General features: G+C 37.9%; 1 protein-coding gene across 3 annotated transcripts in view; it reads right to left on the bottom strand.

Annotated features, from left to right (window-relative positions):
* PSD3 (pleckstrin and Sec7 domain containing 3) overlaps positions 1–25562 on the bottom strand; it is a 734808-nt gene that overhangs the window by 500218 nt on the left and 209028 nt on the right. For all 3 annotated transcript variants that reach the window (XM_042983313.1, XM_042983312.1, XM_042983314.1), the window contains one exon: positions 5547–5655. In XM_042983313.1, coding sequence (XP_042839247.1) covers positions 5547–5655 — 109 coding nt within the window. The remainder of the gene's footprint in view (positions 1–5546; positions 5656–25562) is intronic.

Consider the following 25562-nt stretch of genomic DNA (forward strand, 5'->3'; position numbering starts at 1 on the left):
ATGTCCATTTTCCTCTATTAAATTTGGTACAGTGTTTTGTTTGAGATAATACTCAATGCTGAAGAGGTTGTGAAAGATGAACATTAATGTACCCAGAGGAGAATCTGAATAGGAACAATCTTACTTTTTTTTTTTAAATGTTTATTTATTTTTGACAGAGAAAGAGACAGAGCATGAGCAGGAAAGGGGCAGAGAGAGAGGGAGTCACAAAATCCAAAGCAAGCTCCATGCTCTGAGCTGTCAGCCCAGAGCCCAGCATGGGGCTCAAATTCACTAACCTTGAGACTATGATCTGAGCCAAAGTCGGACACTTAACCAACTGATCTACCCAGGTACCCCAGAACAATCTTTCTGTTAAACGGTTTGTTAAATGTGGATTTTAGTTCTGTTCACTACTATTCCCAAGACCTAGAACAATGTCTGCTACAGAGTAATATATTCAGTGAACGAGGAAGAAACAAGAAGAAACATCTATGTACTCTTGGGTATGGAACTTACAAACAAACAAACAAAAAATCAGAAGTAAACTTTACCAAAATTAGAACATATTGTTTGGAATTACAGAAGCTCTTTCCTCCCCCCTTCTTTTCACTTCTCTACAGATAACATATGATAAGCAAGGATCAAAAAAGAGTTCATCAGTCCCTACCAAATGTAAACCTAAATATGTACACTTAACCAAGCACTGTGGGGGTTTTTATTCCACTATCTGTATTTTTTATTTTCTGTAAGTTATATTTGTTTCTTGCTCAAATATGCATGTCCCTGCTTCACACTTTCCCTTCATCATAATGGTTTCTTTTCCTTCTTTTATCTTTTAAACAAGCCAATTTTACAATTTCAGAATATTCTACTGTCTCTAGTTCTTTGGGTCTTGATTCCCTATTTGTTGTGAATGTTGATTCCCCCCCCCCTTCCATGGAAGCTCCTTCTTTTTTGCTATTTATGCCATTTTATTGTGAGTTGATCAATATTATGGATTACTGATTTATTAACATGGGGGTTTTCTTTGTCCTGAGCTGTGGGACAATCCCTCAGAGTAGTTTTGCATACTCCAGCAATAATTTGTGGAGTTTCTCCAGTCTGTGAAACTGAAAACTGAAGAAAGCCTCATTTAAAATGGAGTGGGCAGGCCAGAAGGGAAGTTCTCGTGCCCTACCACTGGTCAACTGCAGACCCCAGCATGAAGAGCAGTATTGTGCTTTCGCTACAGGAAGAAACCTACTTTATGATTCCAGCAGCAGAAAGGAAGAATTTCTACTTGGCCAGCAATAAGCTCAGCCAATAATACCACAACTCACCCAACGAGAAACTGTTACCACCCTAAACTCTTGCTTTCCTCCAACAAACTTTTGTTGAAAGCAGCCCCTCCCATTTTCCTCTTTTTCTCTATAATGTTCCTTTCCTTTGATCTTGGAACTTGCTTATGTTTTGCCATAGTTTGCATGTCCCAAATTGCAATTCCTCTGCTATTGCTGAATAAACTGATTTTGCTAGTAAAATAACTGGCTTTTTTACTTTTAAGGTCAACATGTCCAACACCAGTTTTATGTCAATTTCTAGATAGCATGTGAAGATACACTTGAATCTCTAGCCCATCAGTGCTGCAGGCTTGGATTTCAGTTCCACATGAGTTGACTTTTTCCCACCCTCAGAGCTCTGGAAAATTAGTGTATAAATCCCCTGCCCCCTTACCTCCTCCCTGACCTCTACCTCATTCTAAAGCATCTAAACTCCCCTTGGGTAAGTTCGTTAGTATTTCTGAAGCACATTTCTTTACCTACTTACCTTAAAAAGTTTACAAATCAATAAAGAATACAGGGTGAAAAAACATAAAGAACACAGGAGTGAGATTCTGTCAATTTGTAAGAGTCATATAAGTTGATTCCCCTTCTTAGAAGGCATCCCACAGGCCCCTTTACTTTCTCATGCACTTCTATAAGTCACCTGTTCTGCCTAAAAGTTGAGGAACAGAATCTTAATCTTCTTCAAAGAATTTCTCAAACATTTTTCCCTCCCAGATTTTGACCAAATCAGAGACTAACTAATGTTGGCCATCTGATACTGTCTTATGAACACTTCAAAAAACATACTTTCCCAAATTGAAGCCACTCTCCTGTTAAAGTGTACTTTATCTGACTAGTTTAGAAAAGCCATACTGGTCATCTAAGCAGTAACCTAAAGAGGAAAGGTGTGGGAAGTAGAAAGTCTGAAAGGCACTGTCACTCAACTGCTAATTAATACAGGCCTTATGGTTAGCCCCAAGTGCAGCCCCTGTGATATCTCTTTTTATCTCTTTGAAGTTCAATGCAGCTCTACACATATTCTAATAGCTGACTAGAATGGAAGCGGGCAACCTATCTCTGGTGGCTCACAGCCTCATTAAGTAACAGCACAACTGACATCACACATAGCCAGAGCCTCTCAACAACTACCAACTACTGCTTTAGCCCTTGAGAAGCTCCTGAAAGCTGCAGCTCCCAGAAAGCAGAGGGAACACAGAAATTAAGGAAACAGTCACTTCTTTCTTTTCACTATAGTGATAAACAGATAATGAGAATCTAGATCTTAATTCCATGCCAAGAGATTCTTCCACCATTCACATGTTCTCCTGTACCCCATCCAACATTCTAAGCCTTGCCACTGATTCAAAATCCCTGCAATAAGCTATAGTTTGCAAATAATCTTGACTTGTTTCCCCTAGAACCTCCTACCAACAACTCATGTTAAGTTGCTGCTCAATGACAAAGTCTAAACCTTCTCTCCCTGTAGCAGTGACATTTTCCTTGGGCCTCACAGAGGATCACGAACCACGGGACCTTACCTGATCTGATTATGTCATTACTAGGGTACCACCTGTCAGGTGATGCCTCCTGAGTATTACTGGGGATGCATCCATTTCTCCAGCAGGCTGCTTCTGGAGCACCTAGGTTAAGTCACTTATTTAATTTACTTTTTTTCTTTTTTAATGGAAAAAAAAAAAACCTTTGTGGGAAGAGATATGTCTATCAATCAAATTCAAATAGAAACACTGTCCTATTCTCTCTACTACCTTAACTCTACAGTCGTCTGAATTTGGGCAGTGTTTTGATGACAAATGACTAGTCTATGTAAAGAAACTTCAACAGTGTTTTTGAAATGAAAAAAATATGCTATAATTTCTTTGTAAAGATATGAAAAGAATACTTTCCAAGTCAATATAAACTTGCATTTTACAACCCTCCTATTGTAACCGATAGCTTCTGCTGCTCTGTTCCAATTTCCAGATCAATTCATCTTGATTTGCCACTTCCTCTCTGCACACCTGGATAAAATGCAAACTCTATCCTGCCTTAGGCCCAAATGATTTTGCCCCCCATTTAAACGATTATCTTTCTAAATTTAAAACCAACCAGGCTAATCTCCTTCCTGTCCATGAAACAATTTTTATTTTCTGCCACCATACCTTTGGCTCATTCCATTCCCTCAATCTGAAATGCCCTCCCCTAAAACCTTACTAATCAGAACACTAGTCATTCTTTATGAAAAAGTTCAACTTCTAACTCTCCATGAAGTCACAGCTGAAAATGATCATCCCCCCCCCACCAATCACTTACAGATATGTTTCTCTCTGACCAAAGAATAAGCTCCTAAAGGGAAAGAACTATGTCTTTACTTTTTTGCACCCTCACAGTGCCCAGTACAGATAACTACACATGACTGTTATTTAAACATATTTACTCAATAAATACATGCATACTTTCACATCTGCAGAATAACATCACACCAGACACAAATAATACTAACTGTTTTTACCAAGGCAAATAAAAACAGGTTTAAAATGTCATTTTGATTTGACTCAGGTATACAGAGAATACTACTCAAAACCTAGGAGTAAGGAATAACCAAACTCACCCACCAAGTCAGAGAACTATGCAGACATTTGATACTATCTCTACATAGTAAAGTAAAAATACTTTTTCTGAAAGAAAAATAAAAAAACACCTCTAATCAGCACAAAATCACAATGTGACATGCAAAGGCTATGCCAAGGAGTTTTAAATAGTCTTGGGTAAATCAGTATACCCTGTCTGAGAAATAATGAATAGATGAGTAAGTGCCCTAAAACTCAAGCCCAGAATAGTTAGGTATTTACGCTGAATGATAAATAACAAATCGGGGCACTATAATAAAAGCAGAATGATTTTTGGGGCACCTGCGTGGCTCAGTCAGTTAAGCATCCAACTTCAACTCAGGTCATGATCTCACAATTCATGAGTTCTGGTCCCATGAGCTGTCAGCACAGAGCCTGGAGCCTCCTTCAGATTCTGTGTCTGTCCCTCCCCTGCTCATGCTCTGTCTCTCAAAAATAAATAAACATTAAAAAAAATTTTTTTAAAGCAGAATGATTTTTTTTTAATTTTTTTTTTAACGTTTATTTATTTTTGAGACTGAGAGAGACAGAGCATGAACGGGGGAGGGTCAGAGAGAGAGGGAGACACAGAATCGGAAGCAGGCTCCAGGCTCTGAGCCATCAGCCCAGAGCCCGACGTGGGGCTCGAACTCACGGACCGTGAGATCGTGACCTGAGCTGAAGTCGGACGCTCAACCGACTGAGCCACCCAGGCGCCCCAAAAGCAGAATGATTTTTTAAAAATAACCTAGCTGTTTTATTCTTCATCAAGAGTCCTCAACTATTGCTATATCTAATAAATATGCACCATTAGGTAAAAGAAATTATTACATGGTTGCATATACACTGCATTCTTGCTATCCCCAAATATTATCGGGGTCCATTACATAATCTTATCTAACATTTAAGTCAAAAAAGCAGGTATTATTTGATTTTTTCAACTGAACAACAGCTACATTAGGTCAGATACCTTGACTACCCAAAACAAAAATCAGTGTCAGACAGTGATAGAATTGAGGAAAGTCATGACTGTACTTCTAAATCTCAACTTCAAATATGGTATGATGATGATGATGATTACAATAAACAATAACATTAGCAAACACTTTTATAACACTCGTTACATGCCAAACGTGGCTCTGAGATCTTTACATTCGCCAATTTACTTAAAACCCCCAAAAGAATTCTGAGACATGTATACTATCTTATTTACAACATGTATAGTCCCATTTTATAGATGAAAACACTGAGGCACAAGCAGATTAGATAACTTACTCAAGGTCATACATCTCATAAGTTATAAGGCCAGAATTCAAACTTCGGAAGTCTAGCTCCACACCCAGGCTCCTAACCAAATGCAATATCCCTTTCTTAGCTAATTCCCAAGACAACTCATATCCTCTTTATCATGTACTGATTGAGTACTTCTCCACCTTCATTACTGCCTTCCTACCTTTTTGAAATTTGTTCACTTTATTCATCAAAACAATGTTTCTAAGATATAAAAGTTAAAAATGCAGGATGTGATTCTTGTAGTTTGTTCTGGGTAATTTCAGATCAGTTCTTGGTTGAAAAAATCTCAGCTTTTAACATCTGAAATCTCTGTAGCACTTCACATCTGTTACCTAAAGGAAAAGGGTAGGGAAACACTTACTAGTATCTGGAGGTTTCTCTTTAGATATGCCAAATAAAAATTCATATTTGGCCTTGGCAACACTCTGGGAATGAGACGATGCATTGTTAACCCAAACAAATGTCTCTGCCTGCAAAATTAAAACAAAAAAAAAAGTTATCATTAAAAACATATAAAAAATACATCATAAAACAAACCAACCACAAGAGAATGGTTAAGCAATAATGAAATATCTTCTTGACAGAATGCTACATGGCCATTAAAAATGAAACATAAAAAATATAATACAACAAAAATCAAAATACAAAATGATCACTGAAAGATTACAATTGTATAGAAAAATAAACATACATCTATGGGGAATAAGAAATTTATGAAAACTTTGGCTTGATGGAGGGGGCAGAATTATGGTACAATACTTGTTTAAAAAATTTTTTTAATGTTTATTTATTTTTGAGAGAGAGACAGAGTGCAGGCAGGGGAGGGGCAGAGAGAGAAGGAGACACAGAATCCAAACAGGCTCCCAGCTCTGAGCTGTCAACACAGAGCCCAACACAGGGCTTGAACTCACAAACCCCGAGATCATGACCTGAGCCAAAGTTGTACACTTAACCAACCAGGTGCCCCTATTTTTTTAAATTGAAGTACAGTTGACATACAACATTATATTAGTTTCAGGTATACAACAGAGTGATACAAAACTCTCACCCCGAAAATTATAGTTACCATCTGCTACCATACAAAGTTATTACAATATGACTGACTATATTCCCTATACTATACTATTCATCCCCATGACTTACTTTATAATTAAGTTTGTACCTTAAGTTTGTATAATTAAGTTTGTACCTCTTAATCCCTTTCACCTATTTAGCCCATCCTCCCATCCTCCAACCCCCTAGCAACCACCAGTTTGTTCTCTGCATTTATGTTCTCCGCATTCATCTCTATTCTGGGTACGTTTTTGTTTGTTCACTGGTTTTGTTTCTTTAGATTCTACTTATAAGTGAAATCACATGGTATTGTCTTTTTCCATCTGACTTATTTCACTTAGCAAAATACCCTCTAGGTGCCCATCCATAGTATCATAAAAGGCAAGCTTTCAGTCTTTTTTTATGGCTGAGTTTTATTCCATTTATACATACATATATATATATATATATATATATATATATATACACACACGTGTGTATATATGTGTGTACACACATATATATGTATATGTACACACACACATATATGTATACCACATCACATTAATTCATTCATCTGTGGATGGGCACTTGGGTTGCTTCTGTATCTTGGATATTAGAAAAACACTGCAATACACATAGGAGTGCATACATCTTTTCAAATTAATGTTTTCTTTTTTTCTTCCAGAAGTAGAATTACTGGATCATATGATACTTCTATTTTTAATTTTTTGAGGAATTTCCATACTATTTTCCACATAGCTGTACCAATTTACATTCCCACCAATAGTGCATGAGGGTTCCCTTTTCTCCACATCCTAACAACTGTTATTTCTTGTCTTTTTGATAATAGTCATTAGCCATTCTATGTGAGGTGATATCTCACTGTGATTTTAATTTACATTTCTCTGATGATTAGGGATGTTGACCATCTTTTCACATGTCTCTTGCCATCTGTATGTCTTCTTTGGAAAAATGTCTATTCGGGTCCTCTGTCTAATTTTTAATCAATTATTTATGGTTTTGTTTGGAGTTGAGTTGTAGGAGTTCTTTATATATTTTGGATGTTAACACCTTATCAGATATATCATTTGCAAATGTCCTCTCACATTCAAGTAGGTTTTTTGAATTTTGTCCTTATTATTTTTATTATTATTTTTTTTTATTTTAGAGAGAGAGAGAGAGAGAGGAGTACAAGCTAGGGAGAGGGCACAGGGAGAGAGAATTTTGAACTCCACACTGAGCATGGAGCTTTGACACAGGCCTTGATCCCATGACCCTGGGATCATGACCTGAGCTGAAATCAAGAGTCAGATGCTCAACTGACTGAGCCACCCAGGCATCCCACATTTTGGTCTTTAATCTATTTTGAGTTTATTTTTGGTGCATGGTGTAAGAAAGTGGTCCGGTTTCATTCTTTTACATGCTGCTGTCTAACTCTTTACTAAAGATACTGTCTTTTCCCAATGTATATTCTTGCCTTCTTTGTCATAGTTATTGACCATATAAGTATGGGGTTATTTCTTTTTTTTTTTTAATTTTTTTTAATGTTTTTATTTATTTTTGAGACAGAGAGAGACAGAGCATGAGCAGGGGAGGGGTAGAGAGAGAGAGAGACACAGAATCTGAAGCAGGCTCCAGGCTCTGAGCTGTCAGCACACAGCCCGACGCAGGGCTCGAACTCACACACCGCGAGATCATGACCTGAGCCAAAGTTGGATGCTCAACCGAATGAGCCACCCAGGCGCCCCTGTATGGGGTTATTTCTTGGCTATCTGTCCTGTTCAATTGATCTATGTGTCTATTTTTGTTGCCAGGACCATATTGTTTTGAGTACTATAGCTTTGCAGTATAGTTTGAAATGTGAGATTGTGATACTTACAACTTTGTGCTTCTTTCTCAAGAATACGTTGGCCATTCAGGGTCCTTTACAGTTCCATATAAATTTTACAACTGTTTGTTCTAGTTGTGGGAAAAATACTACTGTCATTTTGATAGGGATTGCACTGAATCTGTAGACTGTTTTGGATTAATATGTACATTTTAACATTAATTCTTCCAGTCCATAAACTTAGTATATCTTTCCACTTATTTGTGTCAGCTTCAAGTTCTTTCATCAATGTCTTACAGTTTTCAGAGTACAGGTCTTTCACCTTCTTGGTTAAATGTATTCCTAGGTATTTTACTCTTTTTGATACAGTTGTAAATGGGACTGTTTTCCTAATTTCTCTTTCTGCTAGTTCATTATTAGTATATAGAAATCCAACAGGTTTCTGTATATTAATTTTGTATTCTGCAACTTTACCAAATTCATTTATCAGTTCTAATAGTTTTTTAGTGGACGTTTTAATTTTTCTATATATAATATAATGTTATCTGCATATAGCAACAGTTTTATTTCTTCCTTACCAATGTGGATACCTTTTATTTCTTTCTCTTGATTAACTGCTGCAGCTAAGACTTCCAGCACTATGTTGAATAAAAGTGGCCAAGAGTTAACATCCTTGTCTTGTTCCTAGCCTTAGAGAGAAAAAGCTTTTAGCTTTTCACCATTGAGTATGATGTTATCTGTGGGTTGGCAGAATTTTTTAAATTAAACTTATGTTACTTTTCTGCAATTAGCAAACTGTATTTTATTTTTAGATGTGTCATGTTCCAAATGATTATCAATACCTATAGCACACAGCAGGAATATTTGTGTATGGGTTCTACTAAAATATGCTAACATAAAGAAGTCTTTCCCCAAAAAGACCTTATTTTTTATGTAATCAGAAACACCATTCAGCCAAACAGGGGGCACAGAGTATAAGTGCCACTCATCCCATTTATACTAACTCTCCTAAATTTAAGCATCTGTCCCAGTGTTCTCTGGAATTCCATAAAGTCCCCTATTTGAAAGATAAGCTACAAAGGTGACTGTGAAAGTGGGTTCACATCATGATTCTAAATTCCTATGGCCTTCCTCCTGGCTGCTTTAGGCAACTGCCAAAACTCAGGCATGCCTCCCTCCCTTCTCTGGCCTAGTATTAATTTAAAATAAGTAACAAGATAGAAATTGTAAAACACAGAGAAATCTAGCCTAGTTCAATCAGGGAGCCATTCTTCTGCCACTTTACCCTGAACCCAAAAATCAACCAAAATCCAGATACTGCCCTCCCTGGTTTCTACCCTCTAATTATGAGATATCTTCTTTTCTCATGTCTGAGCAGCAAACATAACCGTTCACTGTAGGAGACAGAAGCACAGAGAGTTTTATCAGCAACCAAACAGCTACTTCATAGAGGGAAATTTTATGACTTCTATTATATTCCTTGGAGCAGAAATGATTGACAGTAGTGAGAAGGCCCATGATGGGGTTATGATTAACTCCATCACCCTACTGCAGACAAGTTCAACAGGTAGGCCTCTCTTTGTTCTTTCCTACCAATATCAAAGAGCTAGTTTGTACAAGTTTGAGGAAACAATTTATTTCTTAAAATAGCTCTACAATCACTTAATGTTCAACTGTGTAAAATTTATCTTTTTGGTAAAGGTGTATACTCCTCTTGGGAGTTATGTGCTTGATATTCACAAGCCGTTGATTAACCTTTTCCCCAGCAGAGAGGAAATATCAATGTTTTGATGTGTTTAGGGAGCTTCAGACTGGTAAAAGAGGAATGTGATGCCCTAGGTATCATGGTAGAGCGGTTAAGGAAGGGTCTCTGAGTAACTAATACTTGTAGAAATGAGAAGGATGAGAGCCAGGGAAGAACAGACTCCCCCATCTAAGCAGAGAGAGGGTCATATAGCAGGAGGCCTTATAGCAGGAAAGGATTAGGCTACTCAAATGATTGAAAAGCCAACATGGCCACAGAATAGTGGGTAAATGGGAAACTTTAGAGACTGACCAAGAAAATAACACAGCAGAAAGTAAGGAGAGGAGACAGGAGCCAAACACACATGATGTGTAGGTCAAGGAAAGGTCTGATGAGAAGCCAGGGAAGGGTTTGAAATATATGGTGACTCACTAACCCATTTAAAAGATCATTCATTTAGGGGCGCCTGGGTGGCTCAGTTGGTTAAGCGTCCAACTCTTGAGTTGGGCTCAGGACATGATCTCACAGTTCGTGAGTACGAGACCTGTGTTGGGTTCCACACTGATAGTTTGGAGCCTGCTTAGAATTCTTTCTTTCTCTCTCTCTCTCTGCCCCTCCCTGTTCATGCTCGCTCGCTCTCTCTCTCTCTCTCTCTCAAAGTATATAAATTTTTTTAAAAAAGATCATCCATTTAAACTTTTAAAAGATCATATGATTGTTATGGGGTAAATGGATTGAAATGAGTTAAGAGGAAGCAAATACCAGTTAAGAGTCCAAGTTAGAGAGTATGGAAACTTAGAGTAGAATGATGGCAATGAAAATAGGCAGAAGTAGATGAATTTGAAATATACTTTGTAGGAAGGATCTACATGAATTTTCTGATAAATTGGATTTAAGAAATGAGAGAAAGGGTGATTTCAGGGATAATTGCAATGAGTAATATTTACTAACCACTTAGTCCAGGCACATTATTGTCTAATGCAGCAGGGAGAAACTTAGCTTGTCTGACTCCTTATTACTATTTCCCTTAGTACTGTGGCATATAGCTTAGAAACTTCTGCTTAGCCCTGCACACAGGCATGTTATAGCAAGATTTGAAAAAACTATTTTCCATCCAAAATCTACCTCACCCAAGGAAATAAGGAAGTATGTACAAAAATGACTATACTATGTTTAAGATTTATAAGAATGACATGACCAGATTCCTATATGTAAAGATTAACTGACCAAGGACAAAAGTTACATGACCTTCCTCAGATGTCTACAAACATCAGTCACCTTTAGACTCCAACTCTGTACTGCTTCCCCCTCTTCCTAACATAGAAGAAACTCAAATCTCATGCTTGGAGAGATGGTTCTTTGGGACAATAATCCTAGTCCACCACTGGATTGCTGGCTTTCTGAACAAAATTGCTTACATCCCCCAACATCTTGCCCTTGACTCTCTGGTCTACTGTGTGGCCAGCAGAACCACCTTGGACTTGGTTACATTAATGCAATACATTAATATCTCATTTAATACTCAGGATAACTGTAGGAGATGGGCACTACTATCATCCAAGTCTCATAGTTAGAGAAAGAGGCAATGAGTGGGTAAGTAAGTTGTCCAAGGTTATAAAGCTAGTAAATTGTGGAATCCAGATTCAAATCCTGAATGCAGAACCCATGACTCAGGGAAGGACTCCCAGGAATCTGACCTGAGCAAATGCATGCATATACTGAGATATGGAAAAACTAGAGAAGGAACATTATCAATAGCTTGGATTTGGGCTTCCAGGTGACTTCCCAAGGTCTCAGTAAAACAACAAAAAAGAAAATTCTAAAGGCAAAATCCATTACTATGGTGCTAGAAAAGATGCCATCAATAAAGCACCAGTTTTAAGAAATTATAGGAAGATAATGTTTCGGCATAGAGTTTCAATTTAAAGCCTGAAAACTGTTCTCTAAGGAACATTTCTCTTGAGCAAGGTTTCTAAGCCTCAGTTCCATATCAATAGAATTCTGGAGGTCTGAAGTTAAATGGTAAAAAAATAAAACAACAACACTTACATCTTTATTTTCACTTACCTTAAACTGAAATTTAGCTTTTTTTTTTCAAATATGAATATATGCAACTAACCATAGAATTATTATCAGTAGCTGTAACTTTGGCACCAGTAGAAATCACAGCCATTTTCACATCATATAACAGTTACTGCAGATATCTTAAAAATATAATTCATACTCATCCTTGAAATGATAGTAGTTACTAGAATCACCACTAAATTTAATTATGAATAAAGAAATGTATTACCATATCACAAATTTGTTTAATATTTTGTTAAACATAAATCATTAAACATATGTATTAAACAATATAACTGGTTCTACTGTAGATCCATGTATGTTACTGTATGTACTTAAAAAGCATTATTTTGACAAGAGGTACATAGCATTACCAGATTGTCAAAAGGGGTTGTGGCACTGAAGAAAAGACCTTGCGCAGCTCTTAAGTATAGAGAATAAATTGATGCTACCAGAGGGGAGGGGGTGGAGGAGTGGGTAAAATAGGTGATGGGGATTAAAGAGTACGTATCATGATGAAATAAAATAATTTTTAAAAAAAGAAAATAACAACAAAAAAAGAAGAGACCCTGCTCAAAAGCATGGTTCTTTAAAGTGTGGCTCATGACCCATTAGTGGCTTGATCAGGTTTTCATATAAGTTTATACACGTACACACACATATATATATGAGAATAAAATTGAAAATACCAGAGTATGACAGCACATAGTAAGATTAAACATTGTTCTATATAACTCCTAAATTACTTGTGTACATGCACAGGTGTGTGTATATCAGATCACGATGTAAAATGTGTATCTCACCATGAGTCATGATCAAAACTGTTGGAAACACATTGCTCTAGAGTGGCTCTCAAACTTCAGTACGACTTGGCATCACCTACATGATTTATTAAAACATGTACTTGGAGATTCACCCAGAGTTTGTATTTTAGTACGTCTGGGATGTGTGGCCTGAGAATTTGTATTTTCCAACAATTTTGCATGTAATATTAGTGCTGGTGCTCCAGGGACTGTATTTTGTAAACCATTGCTCTAGACCAATGTTTTTCATCCTTTCTTATATATATGAATCACCTGGGAATCTTGTTAAAATGTAGATTAATCAGATCTGGGGTGGTTCCCAAGAGATGCTGACACTGGTTCATAGAGCACATCTGTGCTAAAGCTTGCAAGTAAAGCAGTACTCAAAGCATTTTCAGACTTCAGAGAAGAGAAACATTTTTTAAAGGGATGTTTTACCCAGGAGTTAAATACACTAAAAGCTTTCACTGTGATAAAGCACTCCATACTATGACAATTATGGGGGAGCCTAAAACCTAACATTCAGGCCTAAATCAAAGCATTAACATTCTTCCACCTTGCCTAGTGAAATAAAATTCATTTACTTACATTAGTTATTCTTAACCAAAGACATATTCTCTTCCCATGCCAAAGGTTATAAATCTCTACAATACCCATCTCTACAATAATTTTTGCGGGTCTTTGAAAAATCCTATTTGAAACAAGCAGCTTGACGGGAGACCCATATAATTTGGTACTACTTTTTTCTTCTGTATTACTAATTGAATAAAATATGCTCTTTTATTTTATCACAGTCACTTTAGAAACATAAATCTCATTGAAGTAGGGGGTATGAAGTAACATTAGCAAATGGACTGTCAGATGATCCAGACTTCACTCCCAGCTGGAATTTCCACTCAATCTCACACTAATGCTTAGTCTTTGGACTTTAGCCTCCCTATTGATAAAGAGTGTTACTCAAATTTATCCCAAATTCTGAAGCACAAAGATTCTTCACACTTCTGTACCTCCTTCGCAGTTACTACATTAAGGAGGAATAACAAAGACCTCTCCCCTGCGGTAACATTACAATGACATGATTACCAAAACATACCCTGCACTTAAATATTCAAATAAAATCTCAATCTTACATTTTACATGGCTTTTCAGATTTGCAAAGAATTTTCACTTACATTTTCTAACTCTCAAGATGTTACTGACTATAATTACCTATTAGACACAAGAAAAACACTACTGATGTAAAATAATTCTTCCAATTGTCTAGCTGCAAAAAATTAAGAGGACAAAGCAGAAAGCTGTGAGCAAATTTCAGAAGTAAAAGTCACTGAATTTGGGATGGGAGGGATGGGGCCAGAGGAAGAGTGGAGTAGGGGCTGACAGAAGAGTTGGAGGAGGATGGTATGCTCCTTAATTTCATTACCATTTCAATTTCAGTATGGTGTTCAGAGGATGTGAGAGCCTCCTAGTCAGTCAGAGTTGAGTATTAGAAAATGCTTTAAGCCAGAGAAGATTAAAGGCTAAATTAAAGGCCATAAAAACAGTATTTCATAAGTCATTAAGAACATAACACTTGGTTCCAACATTTATACTTCACACTTGATCCTGGTCAATCCCATCCACTCCGATCGCCCAGCAGAAGTCAGGCCTGTGGACACAGGGCACCAAGCATGCCATCACAAGTGCAGGCAGGGCTTAGTGCTAATGCTGCAAAAGGCAATGTTTAGATAGGTGTTATGGGCTGAAAATTCACATGCTGAAGGCCTAAACCTCAACACCTTAGATGTGATTGTATTTGGAGACAATTTTTAAAAAGGTAATTAAGTTAAAATAAGGTCATTAGGGTAGGCTCTAATTCAATATGACTGGTGTCCTTATAAGAAGAGGAGATTAGGGGGGCGCCTGGGTGGCTCAGTCGGTTAAAGCGTCCGACTTCGGCTCAGGTCACGATCTCGCGGTCCGTGAGTTTGAGCCCCGCGTCGGGCTCTGGGCTGATGGCTCAGAGCCTGGAGCCTGCTTCCGATTCTGTGTTTCCCTCTCTCTCTGCCCCTCCCCCGTTCATGCTCTGTCTCTCTCTGTCTCAAAAATAAATAAATGTTAAAAAAAAAATTTTTTAAAAATAAAAAAAGAAGAGGAGATTAGAACATAGACACACACACAGAAGGAAGACCATATGAAGACACAAGGAGAAGGCAGCCATCTGCAAGCCAAGGAGGAGGCTTCAGAAGATCTGATCTCAGACTTCTAGTCTCCAAATCTGTGATAAAATAATTTTTTCTCTGGCTGTCTATACCACCCACTCTGAGGTACTTTATTATGGCAGCCTAGACAACTATTACACTAGGGAAGGCTGAAAGTGCTAAGAGCAAAAAGGAAGTTATTTAGGATGACAGGTACCTTATGTCCTGTTAAAAGAGAACAGAACCAATCCAAGTCACACCACACAGTACTTAAAGGCCAAGGGGACAGGGAAGGTGGGGAAAGGAGTGGTTAAAACTAGTAGGATTAGTACTAAAGAATGGTTATCAAGCATTTAAATCCTCAGATCCCCACCTCTACTTTTTAAGAACATCTCTGGCTGGGAGGACACAAGGCACAACTGATACAAGATACCATAGTGGAAACAGGGATTTGTTTGTTGGATGTTAGGATGCTTAGACTTCTTCTCGCACCCAGCCTGTGAAATGCTGGCACCCTAGACCTTACCCTGCAGGCAGGCAGATGTGAAGAGTATTCTATGCAGAATGTAACCAGCCCAAGAAAGACCTAAATAATTAAATCAGGGATCCACTAACAAATGGACTAACCAGGTCCTCATAGAGTGAAGTTTAGAACTTCGAACTGGCTATTTAGACCCCACTATTACATCATATTCCTTAATTTTCAAAACTGTGACACTTTTTGAAAATTACAGTCCAGTTATTTTGTAGAATGTTCTTCACCTTGGGTTTGTCTTTACATTTCCTCATGATCAAATTCAGATTAGGCATCTTTGACATGAATATCACAGAAGTGATGCTGTTCTACTCTTCGCATCCTCCAGTGATACGCAATTTTAAACTGCCCCACTACTTAATCATACTCACTTTGATCTGCCAGGCTTCTCCACTGTCAACTTCAATTTTCTCTCTTTGTAATTAATAAGTATGCTATTGAAAAATACTTACAAAGTATGTAAATACTCCATTCTTCATCAAACTTTCAACCTATAAATTTATTTATTTTTATCAATAGTGACTGAATTTACTATTTTATTCAGTGGGTTATAATCTACTTTCATTATTTATTTCAATGCTCAGATTGCCAAGTTTTGGCCAGCGGAAGTTCTATCTGACTTCTGTGGGGTTTACTGACATGTCTCCATTATCTTATGATTACCATTTTACTTCCTGGTACAATAGGATATTCCAGGCTTCTCCCTAGAATCAGCCATTTCTTTAAAAAAAAAAAAAAAAAAAAAGCCAAAGGCCTAGTCCCTTTATTTAGACACAAGAACTAGACTTTGGGTGACTGGGTATGCTCACTCCCTCTGGGGTATACCTGCTTATAGACCAGCCCAGAGAACACAGAGAATTTTAAACGGACACACACAAGTGCATGTGCTCACGGCAACAGGCTGAATAAGCACCCTGCACCCAACATGTCCATGTTCTTTCTAATCCCTGCTATCTGGTAAATGGTGCCTTATATGGCAAAGACTTTGAAGATGTGATTAAGTTTCTTGGTATGAGGAGACTAACCCAGATTGCTCAGGTGGGTCAAGATTTGATAGAGAAAAGAAGAAAGAGGAGAGCAGAGTGAGAGAAAAGGTGCTATGCTATTAGTTGGAAGAAGGGGCCAAATGCCCCTTGTAAGTAATGTAAGAAATGCAGTTCTAGAGGCAGGAAATGGCAGGGAAATTCATTGTCCTTAGTCTCCAGAGGAACCACTGCCTTGCTGGCACTTTAGCCCCTAAAACTCACCTGGACTTTTGGCCTCCAAAATTATAAAAGAATAAATTTCTGTTGTTTTACACCACCACGCTGATAGTGCTTTATTACAACAGCCACAGGAAATGAATACAAACACACAGAGAAATACATATACAGGTACACTTTTTATTCTATTTTTTTTTAAAGAGAGCGCACAAGCAGGAGAGGGGTGGGGGGGGGCGGGAGGGGGGGGAGAGAGAGAGAGAGAGAGAGAGAGAGAGAGAGAGAGGGAACTTCAAGCAAGCAGGCTCCACACTCAGAGTGGAGCCCAATGCAGGGCTCGATCCCATGACCCTGGGATCATGACCTGAGCCAAAATCAAGAGTTGGACACTCAACTGACTGAGCCACCCAGGTAACCCCCACACTTTTTATTCTGTATTTGTTTCTGCATCTATGCAATGAAAAAACCAACAGTTCACACTCATATTGATGGTATTTTGGGGTGACAGTGGGGTTCAGAGCTGACGGCCAAGAAAGAATTCTTGAAGACGTCTTTGATGCAAAAAGGTGATTTTATTAAAGCATGGGGACAGGACCCGTGAGCAGAAAGAGCTGCACTTGGGTTGTGATGGGTAACTGATTATATACCTTCAGGTTGGGAGGGGGTGAGGGATAGAGTACACTTCTAAGGTATTTTGGAAGCAAAATTTCCAGGACTTTGAGAGGCTAGCTGTTAGGAAAACACCGTTTGTTTAGTAAAACCTCAGTCATGAGGTCCTTCAGATATATATCAGGGGGCCATAAGCTTGGAGTATGATTGCCAGCATATATCTTGGGCGAGTCGAGACAAGGGAAGTTTCTAAATGAATTTTTATAGATTAAAGTAGATTTACAGGATCCTGGGGGTCAGGATAATGTTAAGCCAAAAGTCCCTTTTGCCCCTAGCCAAGTGTCATCATTGAGGCAGCTGAGCTCCTAGAGGGAGGTCACTGCCTATTTCAAGAACTTGTCAATGGGCTGTAGGCAGTAAGGGAATTTAATTTTCCATTTGCCTTTGTTTCCCACATCACCAGGGCAAGCACTTAAACCTCTTTCCTTGGTTCTTGGGTAGCCAGGAGTGTCTGGGGGAATATCACACAGATCCCACCTGGTGGGGAGGTGGGGGGGATGTTAGCCTGTACTTTGTCCTCAGCCTGCCCCATGCTCCCTCATCAGTATTTTTTACATAAGTATACTTCTGCTGGTTTCAAGTACAAATGAGTTGTTAATGAAATAATCGTAAGACTTATCAAGGAATTGTTATCCCACTGACACTGTTCATTGTTACAGTTCAACCAAATATATTCTGCTCTTCCACTATAATTAAGAAATTTGTATTGCTGAAAACCAATAAACAAAATCATCCATTCCTTCCGTTTACATGGCTATAAAGAGATATTCAAATTCTATCATGTGCAGCATTTTTCACATTAAGAAGATATTTGACATATGCCTGCATTTTAAACAAGCAGAAAAAAAAAAAAAAAAAAAAACACTGGTGTTTGAGAAGAGGATGGCCCAATTTGTAAGTTGGGAATTTACAATTCCCCTAAAACCAGCCCCTACTGCCTTGACAAGCTAATTGGATAGATATTCCAACACCAGTAAGAGCACCAAATAAAATTGGGACAGAAAGCCTCTCAAGAGTTAGAGGCCAAAAACAGCCAGGAGACAAACAAGGTAACAGAAAGGCCAAATCTTTAACTTCTAAAGGTTAAAAACAGCATCAAAACCAAAGAGCAAAGCAGGAAATGGGCTACAAGACTAAAGGGAAGACAGTGGCAAAGATGAGAACTCAGCTCCTCACCTAGTCACTCTCTAGCCCTTCTGCCAAGCCTGTTTTTACTGTGTGAACACAAGAGCTGAATTCATGGCTTTCTTAAAAGGCCCTGGAGGTACAGTCTCATTTTCCCACCAGCTGCTGTCTACTCACACAGCCCATTTCCTGAAAGCACAGTCCCCTGGGACAGGGCAAGTGGAGGTTCTGCCACTCCTCCATGGAGGAGGGATGGCAGGGGCTCCAGAGCAGAGACAGAGTCAAGGTGCTGCATTGATGTAAAATCAGAGGGAAGGATATGAAAGCAGGCTTTGTGCCAACCCAAAGGACATCTCCCTTGATAATCTGTATCTTGGACCCATTTTAGTTGTCTTCCGACCAAATGGGAAGATTATATCCCCCATCTTGGAACAGTTCCCATACTGGGCAAGACTCTGCATTCACAACACATCATGACTTATTACAAATAGTGACAGAGTGGGGCACCTGGGTGGCTCAGTCAGTTAAGTGTCCAACTTCAGCTCAGGTCACTATCTCCCAGTTCTCGAGTTTGAGCCCTGCATGGGGCTCTGTGCTGACAGCTTGGAGCCTGGAACCTGCTTCAGATTCTGTCTCCCTCTCTCTCTGCCCCCCCCCCCCCCCCCCCCCCTCCCTCTCTCTCTCTCTCTCTCAAAAATAAACATTTAAACTTTAAAACAAAATAGTAACAGAGGCTTTATTTTTTGAGGAGTGTGATGTAGAAAGTTAGGGGCTAGGAAAATAGGATGATAAACACTCCTTTGTAACAAAGCCTCCTGTAAAACAAATGCAAGACCTACAGATCAAGTTCTCCTCACAGCTCCTTCACCAAGGCACCAAGTAGCTAAGTGTTAGAAAGCTTCAAAGAAAGAGTTAAAAGAAAATTAGCAACCAAATATTATCAGTTCACAATATATCCTCCACCTTTCCCACTTCATAATTAGTAATGATAGATGTGTGAGACCTTAGACAGCAAATGTACAGACCCGTGACTTAAGACTTTGTTTTTGCCTTTTCTGTTTCCCTACCTACTACTTCCCACCTTTGCCTTCCTCAGGCTCTGGACCTGTGTGCTTGTGATAAGGTTTAAAACTCATAAATGAAGCAGACAATATAAAGATACAGATTTTAAAGATAAAAACACACTTTTTTAAGCCTCTGAACACCTCTCCTTTCTTGCTTCAGGTCCTTACTCAGGAGGCTGGAGCTTTCCACATGCACAGAGCATTCATTGCAGGATTTCAGGAACAGGAGGGAAGACTGAAAAACCACACAGAACTTTACAAGTCAGCCCAGCAAAATCAAGATCCCACCAAAGAAATCAACTAGACTTCGAAAGTAACATTCACAAATGCTTATTTATATACTCAAAAAAAAAAAAAAAGGTAGGAAGATTAGGTACTGAGAACAATCAAAAGGATCACACACAAAGCAGACAGACACTGGCCCACAGAAAGTGTTCAAAAGTGTTTTTGCTGAGTCCTTATAAACTCAGTAACCTCAAAAAAGCCTGGAAGCCTTGGCAGAAATACCACACATACACACACACACACACACACACACACACACACACACACACACACAAACTGTATAAATGAAAACTATCTGCCTACTCACCTTTATCTAAGCTTTGCAAACTATGAATGTGTCTTTAGTTACTTCAAAGGTTCCACTAACCTCTGAAAACAATTAAAACCACTCTAAAAAAAAAAACATGTCATTTGGCGCTTTGACAGGAAGGAAAAGATAGGTGCTAAGTGTGACTTCAAGGTGTGAATAATGAGAAATAAGTGTTTTCTCACCTTAGTTTGCTATATCTCTATTTCTCTTAACTTAAAAGTTACCTCTTGGGTGACAACTATGTGTTTTAGTGAAACACCTAATACCCAAGACTAAATCTTACAAATAAGACATGCTAAAGATTGCTCTTGATTACAATAAGAGAATCAGCCATAATTTTCTTCTCAAGAAGGCAGGTGAGTAATGAAATAAATTAAATCTCTTTTCTACTTTCGAAGTGTAAGTCATTTACCGACTTGTATGTGTAGATAAAAAAGGTGTCTCTGGACAAATACAAACATTCTAAAAGTTATAAAATTCAGGCTATAATTTAAGCTAAAATAGCACATGAAATATTAGGAGTAATACAATCATTGCATTAATTTCTACAAGAAAATATAGAGTCCACCTAATTTTACCAAAGCAAAGTAGTTCCAAGCATGTACCCCTCTTGAAAAACACCATATGATCATGAAATTGATACTATAAAGAAAATCCTAAGGTCTATCACCCTGGAACTGGTTCTTCCTGCAAAATATATAAATCCTGACCAGACAATACCAAGTATCTCATCTCTAGCTGCTAACAGATGCCTATTATGAAGAAATGTGCATGAGCTGAAATAAAATGATTCATAAAACACACATCTGTCAAGGCAAGGTACAGAAGGACACCAAAGAGAACATTAGGTCCTAAAAACAGAAACTTAACAAAAAATTATAATTCTCAGACAAATAACACTAGTTATAAATAGTCTCAATAAATTTTTTCACCAAACTTTTTATTTTAATTTAAAATGAAATATATGTAGGTACTGAATATTCCTGTTAATTGCCAGAAAAGTCATTCATTCACAATGTCCCAACAAAGTAAGATATTATTAAATATCTTATTTGTCTAATTTTCCACTGATAAGTTCTCAGTAACCCAGCTTCAGGAAAGTAATAATGAGCACTTGATAGGTAAAAGATACTACACAAACTGACAAAGTGATCTGGATTTGATTTCAGAAGATCTCCATTCTTTAAACTTAAGCACTGTCAGGGACACTCACACTACCTTTAATATTAAAAAGTTCCAATTTTACATGTTTAGATTTTGCAAAGACACAAACTAAGTAATCCAAAGTAAGTAAACTTCTCAGAAATAAAATGCTTACATAAACATGATAAAAGTAAAGAATTATTTCAGAACTTTTATGTCCCATTCGGTCAATTACTCTTCAGGGACATCAAGTTGTATACTGGTCCCCTGACAGTGTTCATCAGCCTCACCTACAGAAGCAGGTGATCTAGGAATTGTCTTGCTCTGATTCATATCTGAGAAAGGTAACATGAGGAGGAGCAACACATTCTGAACAATATTTCTGTTGGTCCAGGGAACATCATAAGAGAGCAGCCTGGGTGCTATGGATGAACAGCAGATCGCTGAACTCTCAGGCACACTGGATCAGATTCCTGGAAGAGGAGCAGGAGAACCTGAATTTTCACCTAACTCCTCCAGCTGATTGTTAGACATGCTCAAGTTTGAGAGCTATTATTCTAGAGCTCCCATGAATTATACAACTGAGCCCTCAAGAAACAGTAGGGCAGCTGACAAAAAGGAACAAAGCCTGTTCCTCTCAGGCCACCTCCACTATGCTTACAGCAAAAACTACAACCACAAAATACCTAGGAAAATGTACTCTTAGCATTTCTGGTTTATTGGGAGTATTTTACAAGTGGTGTTAAAGTTGTTGGTTGCTATTATCGATAGCTTTAAATTAGTTCAGTGAGTAAAAACAATGCTATTAACCATGAAGTTGTTTTTGGACCCAAGCATTGCAAGAAGTACAGTAGGAAGTAATACCACTATTTTTGTAGCAAGTCATTCTCACAAACACGGGGTAGGGAGTTTATCAACAGAGAATGCATGAGCTGAAGAATACTGAGTGAATGCAAATTACCTTTGTTCTTAAACACAGAACATTGGAGAATAAATGATTCACCCAGAGGCATCTTCACTTTTATAGTTTTAAAGGTATTTATGCATTCTCTACTCCCAACCCACCCACCCACATACCCCACAGTCTCTGATCACCAGCTTCTGAGGATTAAAGTCTTGTTCTATTTTTACATCTATAATTGGAATAAAAAGATCAAGTGATAAACTACAATTTTTAGGTTGAGTTCAAATAATACTTAGTATTAAGAGTTAATTTTAAGAATGCTTGTTTGGGCTTGCTGGAAACCTAGAAACTGACTTGTTTCTGTGGAAAAACAAAAGAAAAGTTCCAAATAATGATAAATAAATTTTGGGGATTCACATATGAAAGTTAGAGATTGCCTATACATTTTATTCACACATGATAAAATCTGGCTAACTGAGGTTGGTAGCGCACATAAATTTCTGAACAAAAACTACTGAAATGAGTGATTACAGATCCCTAATTTTGCTTAGGAAAGCTGAGAACAAATCATCTTTTGTACAAGAGCACCTCAGTTAAAAATGTAAGGAGATGGTGGTATTATTAACACTTCCCTTATCTGGAATATAATAATCCAACAGCACATATTCAGACAAAAGAAAATAGATTTTCAGGGTGATCAAAGTATACATGTTCAAAAGCCCATGCAATTACATATCTATAGGTTAATCAGAAGAACTGGAACTTCAGTGCTCTTATATGGGGGAAATGTTATTTTCTAAGTCAGTAACAGTCCCAATGGTTTATTAGTGAGAAGGGTTAAAGGCAAGCAGACAATATTAAAAATCAAGAATGACAACCCCAAGTCTGACAGTAAAGACAAATGATAAAAGATAACATAAACAAAGGTAGAAGACAAGCATAGGGGCAGCTGGGTGGCTCAGCTGGTTAAGCATCCAACTCTTGACTTCGGCTCAGGTCATGATCTCAGTCTGGAGATCAAGCCCCATGTCAAGCTCCACACGTGGAACCTGCTTGGGACTCTTTGTCTCTCTCTGTCTCTCTCTGTCTCTCTCTCTCTTCACCTCTCTCTTTCTCTCTCTCTCAAAATAAATATTTTTTAAAAAGACAAGCAGGGGCACCTGGTGCCTCTGTCAGTTAAGCACTGGACTTCAGCTCAGGTCGGTGAGTTCAAGCCCCACATTGGGCTCTGTGCTAACAGCTCCAGGCCTAGAGCCTGCTTCAGCTTCTGTGTCTCCCTCTCTCACTACCCCTCCCCCACTCAAACTCTGTCTCTCTCCCTCTCAAAAATAAATAAATATTTAAAAAATGATGTTTTTAAAAAAATAAAAGAGAGACAAGCATAGACTGGGAGTGAATATTTGCAATATATATTTAAATATCCAAGATATAACAAATTCCAACAGATCCATAAGAAAAAGATACACCCAAGAGAAAAAGAGGCAGAAGATAAAAACAATCTGAGAAATGTAAATACAAATGACCAATATACATGAAATGATGTTCACTTGCTAATAATCAGTGAAACACAAATTAAAACAAAAGTTGCTGATTTTTACCCATAATATTGGCAATTAAAATTTATGAAAATAATATAATTTCTTCATATGAAAGTAACAAACAACAGTCTTGACTTCACAGGGTTCTTGCAAGGATAAAGGAAGATAATATATGTGAATACCTTAGAACACGGGCCCAGGACATTATGAATGTACAACAGATGTTAGTTGCTGCTGTCATCATAATTATTATATTTGTATTTCTATATTATTTGCTTTATATCTCTCTCTTACTTATTCAACTGTAAGTCCTTGGAGTAAAGGAATTAAGCATGCAATTTTAATAATCTATTTTGTATTCAATAATATATTGTTAATATATTTTCATTTCAGTAATACATATATCTTACTTTCTTGATTATGTAACAGTCTACTATACAAGTATATTACAGTTTTTTTAATTTATCAATCTCTTCTTTTGTAAATAATGCTGTAGTGATTAACTTTCTATATATTTCACATTCTTTATATCCTCTTCTGGTTATTAGTTTAGGAAAATCTCCTACAGTAGAATTTTGGGTTCCAATGAAATGCACACTTAAGACTCTTGCTATGTACTGCAAAGCAGTCCCCCGGAGAGTTTGTACTAGCAGTGGACAGGAACTGTGTTTTCAATCATGTCTGAAACCCTACCAAATCACGGTGCTTAACACATTTTAGGCACCTCATAAACTGCATGAATGGAAGGAGAAGCAGAAGGTAGTTGACCTAAAAGGACATTGGTGGGAAAATGGTATCACTTGAGGAAAGGGAGGCTACTGAGGAAATAAAGAACATGTTCTGAAAATAACAGCTAGCCCAGTTAAGGTGACTGTAGGGCACAGAGGGAAGATAAGAAAAGTTAAATAGATCAGTCCTCAAACTACACTAGGCATACCAAGCACTTGGAGATCTAGTCAAAATTCTAGTTCTGACTCAAGAGATCTGGGTTAGGGCCTGAGATTCTGCATTTCTAATGAGCTCTCAGGTGATGTTGATGGACTGTACTTCAAATAGTATGGAAGCAGATGATTACACCAAAGGAGCAGATTAACACTAGAGAGTCTGGACTTTGGTATTCACTTATTTGGTAGTCAATTTGAAGGAGCAGAGGTATATTAGAAGTTTCTGAGCAGTAGAGACCTAACCACTAGAGAAAAATCAGCTAAGAAAAAATCCTTATGCCACATTACCAACCAAGTCTTTCTTAGAGGACGGTTTATTTTGTTTGTCACTAATATTTTCTCAGTTTTGATTAATACTGAAGCAAACTTGAGGCTAGTTTGGCAAAATATCAGTATTTCACATATATACTCTCTAGTCTAAATATTACTATTAATAATAAAAGAGACAATTAGGTTTAAAAAAAACCAGAAGGATTAAAGTTTTGCTCTTCCTTACCTCTCTATCCCCTATCTTCTCTGGCCCACTCAGCTGGGGCCATATTCCTAAGCTTCTGGTCACTGCTTTTTATCACTGTCCCTCCCTGGTCACTGCTTTATCACTGTGTCTAACTGAAACAGGGATCCAATCAGAAGTCCTGTTTATAAAAATGACACTAGAGTAACCAAGTGTTAAGTCTCCCCTGCCATATGTCCCCCCCTTGACTATAACTACTACTCTCAATTCAGTAAGAGATGAGTGCCAATTCTGGAAGTATGTTATCAATCACCTCAACATGCCTAGACTTCAGAATAAATAATCCCTCAGGAAAGAAGGTGACTGCACACAACTCAACAAATTAATTAATCTAACTCAGGGCAACCAGTCAAAGGAAGACTAGCCCAGACAGAGTCCAATTCTCCAAGAGCTAATTCCATGTCATCCCTTCTATCCCTGTCCTCCCCATTCATCATAAGCTCTAGATAGCAAAGAGAGATAGAAGCCAGCATTTGAATTTATTTCCACTATTCCA

Source organism: Panthera tigris, chromosome B1, assembly GCF_018350195.1.
Source record: "Panthera tigris isolate Pti1 chromosome B1, P.tigris_Pti1_mat1.1, whole genome shotgun sequence".
NCBI classification, from domain to species: Eukaryota; Metazoa; Chordata; class Mammalia; order Carnivora; family Felidae; genus Panthera; species Panthera tigris.